General features: G+C 41.8%; 1 protein-coding gene across 2 annotated transcripts in view; it reads right to left on the bottom strand.

Moving 5' to 3' along the window:
* Positions 1 to 7,890, bottom strand: part of ranbp10 (RAN binding protein 10) — a 40,275-nt gene extending 32,385 nt beyond the window's left edge. For both annotated transcript variants that reach the window (XM_083893373.1, XM_083893374.1), the window contains exon 1: positions 7,629 to 7,890. In XM_083893373.1, coding sequence (XP_083749499.1) covers positions 7,629 to 7,827 — 199 coding nt within the window. In that variant the 5' untranslated portion in view covers positions 7,828 to 7,890. The remainder of the gene's footprint in view (positions 1 to 7,628) is intronic.
* Between the last annotated feature and the right edge of the window lie 722 nt (positions 7,891 to 8,612).

The raw sequence follows: 8,612 nt of genomic DNA, 5'->3' as shown, positions 1-8,612 counted from the left end.
GTAAATTGATTTCCACTGACTGAATAAAGCAGGAAATGCAGTGACAAAAGTGGCGTCATTATTTCACCACAATCAACACCATTCGGATCGTTTAACTCCCTTTTGTTAACGTAATGCTATCATCACACTCACACAGCGTAGCCTTTGACTCGCTCCAAAAATATCAAAGCAAGAAAAGATAATAAGTCTGCAATAGTAGCCTGTGTTTTACATGGCTTCAGTTTCAGGAGGCTGGTGTTGTGTGTCACACAGTCAAACTCTTACAGGAACATTTAAATAGCACACAGACATGATTACATGATCATTATGTCACAGGCCTTTTTTTCCCTCTCTCTATCTCAGAACACATTTTCACATGTCTTAGCAGGGAAAGCACAGATGTTGACGATAACATGAAAAGCTCAGAACAAGTGTCCCAGTGAGATATGAGTGACAGCACAAACACCAACACCCTGAAAATGCAGCTCAATGGAATACAGCCACGATCCATGCAGCAGCACCTACTATGACAAATCAAAATGTCTGCACCGAAAAACGGGGCCTTTTATATTCACACCTCTGCTTTTCAAAATGGCACGTGTGGTTTAAAAAGGGAAAGGAATGTTGTATAAATGCGATGACACCGAGTACTGAGTTAAAACATCTACTGACTTCACTGAGAGAGATTATGTACTCCAACATCGACAGATTAGGTCCGCAACTAACGACAGAAAAAGGATGATATTCTCAAATAATTCACTTTTAATGATTTCTTTCTTATATGGAGGAAAGAACCCAGAAAATATTCACATTTAAGCTAAAAAAAAAAAAAAAATCACAATCCCTTACAAACTCTCAAACCGATTAATCGATTATCAAAATATTTCAAAATGTGCCCTACTGTGATGCAAAACGCATCATTTGACTCACAGTAGGGCTCATTTGGATAAGGGAAAACAGATTTTTTTACAAGTCAGGGAAAAACTGAGGGAGGGAAGCCCATTTTCTAAAAAATACTACTGCTATTCTAGCAATACAAATCCACATTGAAATCTGTGAAGTATCCCTTTAATCGAACCCTCCTAATGCCAATTTAGGACCTTGACCAAGCCCTGATAGATGGGAGGTTGCATCGGTAAGGGCATCTAGCAAATCTCTGCCAAATCACATACGGATCATCAGCTGAGGCGACCCCCACAATGTGAGAAGCTAAAGGACCAAACTTAATCCACTACTTCTACAACTTTGATGAGCAGTAAGAACCTAACCTCAAGTAACTGTATTATGAAGGATGTGGACCTAAGTGGACCTAAAACAGGTGCAGCTCTGAGATTACGGACCACAACGAGCAAGCAGTTCCTTGTGTAACCGGACCAGAAGCTTTGGTCTTCATCCTTGGCTCTGAGTCAAACGTTCTCCACTGACAGACAGAGGTTGCTCTTCGTCATTGACTCTGTTTGTGATTTTTTTTTTTTCAAGGGCAAAATTTTAAGTCCAAGCCAAAGGTGTTGGAGGATGTCCAGTCCCTCCCTGGTGACCTCAGGATTGTGTGTCATATTTTTGTGCCGATGACGTAGTTCTGTTCACTTTGTCAGGCTGTGACCTACATGAAAATTTGGACGTCTCAGCAGCACTTTGGGGATCTTGTAGTCAAGTGATATTTATTTATATAGCAGCAGCACATTAAAAACAGCGAGAATAAACTTCCACAGATGTCGCACACACTTTTGGTCAAGGGATGATGAGGATAGGATTAGGGAAGTAGCTAAACTCCTTCTTAAGCCGTAGTGGAAAGTATTGGTACAGTAAAATGTATTTTTTTGGTATTTCCACAAGTAATAGTACCAAAATAACCGAAACAGTGCCATTCTTTGGCACCTTTCCCCTGGGGTACCAGAGTAAAATGGTAAGGTAATGACGGGCTCTAACGTATAAAACCATACTGTACCAAACCGAACCGTACCATGATGGAAACAATAAAGTACATCCATCTATCTATTTGGAAACAAATCATCAAATCTGAATACCTTATGTACAGTATATGTGCTAGTTTGCTAATCTAATCTGGTTACAGAATTGGATATAGATGCTGACACCATACCAAAACAGAGCAAATTTCCTTTGAAATAAAATTATTATTATTACTGTTATTGTTTTTGGCATTAGGTGCAAGGTTGCACAAGGCTGCAGTAAACCACAGAGCACTTATTTAAGGAGAAAAACAACGGAACTGAATGCTTCACATACAAACACTGTGGCTGCAGAAGCACAAATAATTCTCACAACAGCTTTTCAGGAACATAATATCAAATGGTTGTAAGTAGATTTTCTTAAATTAGATAAAGATGATGAGGGGAAACTGATAATGTATAGCTTAATGTCACTGATTAACACATTCTTGTTACAAAAGACATCACATTATGCTGCCTACAAACAACTGCTTTAACAGCTTTAGATACCATACTGGTCCCAGTGCATACAGCCAGGCGCTCAGTTTTGACTATTTCCAATCCAATATTTGCACCAAACACATGTAACCGGCGCCCGATGGAAACTCTTTTGGTTTTCTACACGAATGTGAAATGTCAGTCGTCTCCCTTCATCATCTGAACCACATCATTTATCCGCTGATCAATAATATAAAGCAGTAAAAGAGAGACCGAATATAGACAGAGAGAAAATGGAGTTTGCAACGGGCATGTTGTGATTTTAAAAACCCTTTATCATTATAAGACAACCATACAACTGTCCTTGTCCAAGTGTATAAATAGATCTGTATCAAATTGATCAATAAATATAAGATGGATGATGGAACACTTGCGTATGCTTTTAATCCAACATAATCTTGTCACCCTGGTGGAGAATCAAAACTTCATTAGCAACACCGACATCACTATGAATGGAATGCTACAGTGCATCAAGTCCTTGTCCAGTAGTTGAACCTATTTTCCCGCCCATTTATGAACCATTAAGGTCTATGAAATAATAAAATAGTGTCAAAGTTGATTAATAAATAATCTGACCAGAAATCCACAATTTGGGGAAAAATAACATCATCTCCCCTGGTGGTTTCATGGATACCAGGTCGATATGTTTGTATTGCAGTGTTAATTCATGCATCTCCCCATTTTAATTAGGGTTTACTAATCTGTGCATATTAAGAGTAGGTCGACGCTGTGTTCCCTTAAAGAGAGAAAATTGGCACACTGGTCAAAATAGCATCTAAACCACAGGGGGTGAAGAAACAAAGCAAGAGCTGGAATAATCCGGAGAAGACTGAATGATCCAGCACGCTTCAGAATAGACCTACTTTACAGCACGTCGTCCTCCCAGTGTCACAGTAATCAGCGGCCTTAATGCTCGACATGGCTCATCCAAATGGTGCATCTCAGATGTGACAAATGGATAAAGCTATTTATGGACGGAAGGCAGGGATGAAAATAGAGATAAGGGTCGTCTAGGTATGGGACAATACCACTTTCATCAGTCCGAAACAGTCCTTTTAGACCTTTAAAGCGGGAAGTTCCAATTAACGCTGTTTTTTGGTGTGTATCTGCGTCATTACCTTGTTTAAAGGGGAAATAAGTAGTTTATAGTGTCATCTAGAGGAGAGGCTGAAATTTACAACAAAGACCTGCTGCTCTGCTCACCCCCTCCCTTCCCTGAGCGCTACGGTTTCCGCAGCTGGTCAAATGTCGTCCTCGTCGTCTTTCTCCGTGTCAGCAGATGAGGTTCGTGAGGCGAAGGAGAGGGCGAGCTACCGCGGCCGTAGCAGACGAAGCGGAGAGAGAGGAGGCGGGACTTCCGCTACAAGTAAAGAGACGCTTGTTTTGTTCTCTCGCGTTTGTCCTTACAGGCTCCGGTAGAAACATGGCGTCTCGCTGCTAACAGTGGCTATTCAACCGCGCTCCGCGGTCATGTTATTTAACATGACTTTTTGAAACACTACGAAAATGAAACAAAAACTATTATACAGCGACTAGACAATGCAGGAGCACATAATATGTATAAAAAAGTGGGTTATTTGGGTTATATAAACCCATAAATACTACATATTGTACCTTTAAGAAGCCCTGAAGGTTCAAAACAAACAGTTCAGCCACTGCTGATAACGCAGTGTTGTATTGTATCTCGGGCTCAGCGAGATTTCTGAAAAAAAAAACGTAAACAGCATTTCTCCTGAACAGCAGATCGTCCTGCTCCGGGCACTAGTCCGGGCACATCCGGTTGCGTACATTGAACCGCAGAAGAAGAATAACATCCGTTGTGGAGGTGTTTCATGAGCGACAGTGTCTTCTGACTCTGGGTCTGACTCCGGGTCAAAGTCATAAAAGGGACTGCGGCGGGGAGTCGTGAAGAAGCTATTTTTAAACACTGTTAAAACAATGTTTTGATAATGAGTAGCAGTGCATCCGCCGTTCCAGAGGGGGGAGCTGCACTTCTGAGAGCTGGTGTGCTAATTACGTCACTTCCAGGTATTGGTCAATCACAAGACAGTTGGGAAAGCTGTCATTAGCTGGCCAATCACAACACAGTCTGTATTCTAGAGGTGAGATTTCAGTCTGAAACAGCACGGCTGAGGAGAGCTTCAGTGAGGAGAGATTTCTATCGGCTCATTTACAGCAACTCGGATGTTTTTGACCATAAAAACAGGATGTATGCAAGTAGACCTCCATAACTCACATATATGTGCGATAGGACAACTCTATGGGAGCTTTAAAACCATGAATGTTCCATTGCGTTTTTACAGTCCCTACATAGTGATATATAGGATTATTGGATTGTACATTTTTATCTGTCCAATATCCAATCCAGTGATTTTGACCAGTATTGGAACAATACTGTATTGGCTCAATCCTCTGGGTTACATCAGTTAAATGGTTGGCCAATTAAGTGGAGCAATCATTTATGTAAAATAAAGTTCATATGACAATGTTTAGTTTTTTGTTTACATGTTTAACACATTTAACATGACTTTCTTTTAAATTATACCAGTGCACTGTAGGGGAGACCCAAATGCAGCCTGGAGAGACAGACTGTAATTGTTGTTGGTAAAAGGTCATTGACGATAATGAGCAATCACATGCATCATTTGTAATTATTAAACTAAATCGTCTATCTGCTATCAGCTTCCTTCATTTCTTCATAAGACCAGCATCTGCCACAGAAAACCCCACACATTGTTTGACCTCTAAATAAAAAGGAACCTGTGCTTCAACTGTATGAACACCATCAATCTCATCAGTTGTGGTTATGAAATAATCTATAATGTTGTATTAGGCAATGTGCCAGGGTCTTGATTTACACAAATGAGAGTAAACAAAAGGAAAACAATATTGCCACATCATGTTCTATTTTTATTTCCTCCCTGTTTTCTTATTATTGAAGAGCTAATATTATAGAGTTATTCCAATTAATTAGATTAATTAGATTGTTGTTGTTGAATAGTATGTAGAGCCCAGGAAGAGTAGCTACTACAGTAGCTAATGGGGGATCTTAATAAATCAATGTTGCATGATATCATTTCCTTCAGTTTCAATATAACAAAGACGTTTGTTTGTGAAATGCTCCTCTGTTTTCTGTCGATAAAGAATTGTAATTTTATGTGACACTTTTTTGCAAAATATGTGTTATTTTACAGTCTTATAGCCCAGCTTGACTTGGTTGTAACAAGTTACTGTTATCTTTGCATCCCTTAGACCACGTGTGTCAAACTCAAGGCCCGGGGGCCAGATGTGGCCCGCCATGTCATTTTATGTGGCCCGTGAGTAATTAATTGTTCTTAAAAATCTAACGTTACACCTTGGGTATTCATGATATCATGCAGTTAAGGTTAGGTTGAATAAAGACGTTATTGACTATATCAGGATACGCAATAGACGGAAGACTCTCAAGGGAGCCAACTCGTATGGATCTGCACCACTAATAAACCATAACTTTTCCAAATATCCTGGCTTTCCTGCGGACCAAGTCCTTCCCTGTATGCCTTTGCATCTATAATGCGTTTTGAGGAGCTTTTCTGTGGTTTCAGACATTTATCCATCAGATTTTACCTTCAATATGGCCGCAGATCCGGGTTACTGCCTCGAACGTGACGTTGGTGAAAACCCTCTATTATAACAAACGTAACTACTTGCAGGGGACGGCTGTAATCTGATCACCTGTGCGCTCAATTAACAATAAAAGTTTTATCAGTTGTATCTGCCAGCTTCTTTATTTGCACAAATAATAGTAAACAATAGGTATTTTTTCCCCCTCTCTGCTATTCACAAACAGCAGGACCATGACTACATGTCCAGTGTGTGCCAGATAAATCTGTCAAAATCTTCTCCACTCTCGTGTTTTTGATGATGTTAACAGCCGACTGAACTAAACAGTGGCCCTGTAGTGAGATGTGTTATCTCCACAGCCTGATGATGAAAGACTGACTGGCCTGTCTGATGATGATGATGATGATGGAGGAGGAGAAGGAAGAGAGGGGGAGGGGGGCTGCCCTGACGTGTCGCCTGACGAAAAATAACACAGCAGGGTAAAAACACTTCACACAGATGTCACCTTGTTTTGATTTAGACTCTGTATACGTACGATAATCCATCAGGCGAGGGCCCGTGTGAGCACAATGACAGTCTTCTCGATCCGCGATTGACTGCCCCGGCCGTCACATGAGCAAAGTTGCCTTTACTGTGAAAAAATGCCAAAAGAGCTCCGACAACACGGATTTATGACAAGATCGGTGCATTTGGCTTAATGTAATGCGCAGAGCAGAGGCCTCGTCCTTCTGCTTCACTGACACCGACACTGTTGTTGTGTTAACGGCTTAACATACACATCTACATGTAGTTAAACCGGTTACTCAGGGGGTGAAAATATGATTTATGAAAGACTTCACGCGTGAAACAATGCCCTTTATTTTAAATCATATTTTGACGCTTTCTGTTTACCCAAAACCAAAAACAACTGCAACACTTCACTCAATACTCAAAACAATACGTTGTACACGGCTAACAAGTTTGGCTCGAGTCCATTTTGTAGCCAGCTAAGCTTATCACTGTTTTCATTAGCACCCTGGCCAAAAGCAGCAGCTAGCATAGCCAGCAATAGCTCGTTAGCCATACGGCTAGTAGCAACTGTGTTTGCTCTACGGGGTAGCTTTGCTTCTGTTAGCCTACTCGTGTTAGTTAAATTCCATGAGTAAGCTAACTGGCAAAGCCCGTGGCAGTAATGCGTCGTCATAACTGTCAGTGACCTCCCCACACACACACAAACAATTCCAGTCCAAAACTGAGGAGAAGGCCAGCTGTGGAGTCAGTTTACCACAAACAAATAACGTCATAAACGGTAAACAAACAAAAGGGAGCCGTGTTGTTGGAGGTGGACTTCAACTGTGCGGGTCAGCGAGTTCACGGACACCCGAGGATTTTGGGGCGCTCGTTTGCTCATTTGTAAAACAAAGCAAGGTTATAGGAGAGGAGAAGCAGCTCAAACTAGATCTACCAGGACTACACACACATACACACACAGTCATCATAATCGCATACAGTGTGAGTGTGTGTGCGACCCCCCCTTCGCAACAACACAGTGACAGATTTGACTGTGCTGTTGTTGTGTCAACATATTCAGACCCATCGGGAGTGACCCAGCCCTCTGACCTTTATAGTGGACCCGCAGGTTGTTCTGTGACAGCCCGATGTAGCTGTATTTATCCTTGGGGCTCCAGGATCGGGGTAAAGGGGTCTCTTCCTCGTTAACAGCCGGATAGAGCCGCTTCAGCCGCTCGTTGAGCTCGTGCTCCTGGTAGTTAAAAGCAGGATCCCCTAAAGGCAGACTTCCCGCTCCGAGCTCTGCCATATTCTTCGCCTTTCGCGACTTAATGTTCCGTTCTTTGTGTCCGAAAGCCCCGTGTCACTCCGCTGGAGCTGTGGGCTGAGAGTGAGAGGGACTGAGGGGAGAAAATAGCACCAGCAGCAGCAACACTGGTGTGACATCCCCGGATAAGCAGCAGCGGCAGCAGACTGTAAGGCTGCCGCGCTGCACTGTGGGTAATGGAGTTCCGCGGCGCGCCCGCGTCATGCTCAGGTCCCTGGGAAAGACTACACAGCTCCCCTGCGGTGACCCTGGTTCAGGGCTTTCACTGAGAAACGAATCGAGGAAATGTGTAGTATTTCAGCGGTTACATTGATAGAAATACATTAAATTATTTCACACTCACTCTGTCCATGCGTGTCACATGTATGAGAAAAAAGTTGTGCGTACATATATTGGCTAGCTACTGTGACAGAATGAATGTTCCCATTGATTTCAGAACAACATCAAGTGCGATGTTTGTAAAATGTGCCTGTTAGTCAAATGTTGTTTTTCACATTTCCTTTTTCCAGGACTTCCATGTGTATTTGGCAGCTGTAGATTCCTGTGATATTTCTAAAGTAAGTTACTTGTTTAATTATCGTAGAGTTTGTTACCGGGACCGGACAGAGTTAATGGCTAATACTAAGGTAAATAATACAAATAATAATAATTTAACCTTGTCGTGTTTAGGAGATGTTTATATTCTCTATTTAGACTAAGAACAAAGTTTTAGCTGAAAAATAGTTAGGCGCGGCGCGGTCTACTATGTTGGGTCCTGCCGGTCACCC

The sequence above is a fragment of the Microchirus variegatus genome (genome assembly GCF_963457635.1).
Source record: "Microchirus variegatus genome assembly, chromosome: 8".
In the NCBI taxonomy this organism is placed as follows: Eukaryota; Metazoa; Chordata; class Actinopteri; order Pleuronectiformes; family Soleidae; genus Microchirus; species Microchirus variegatus.
Note: the sequence above shows the minus strand (reverse complement) of the source record. Positions and strands in the feature narration are given on the sequence as shown.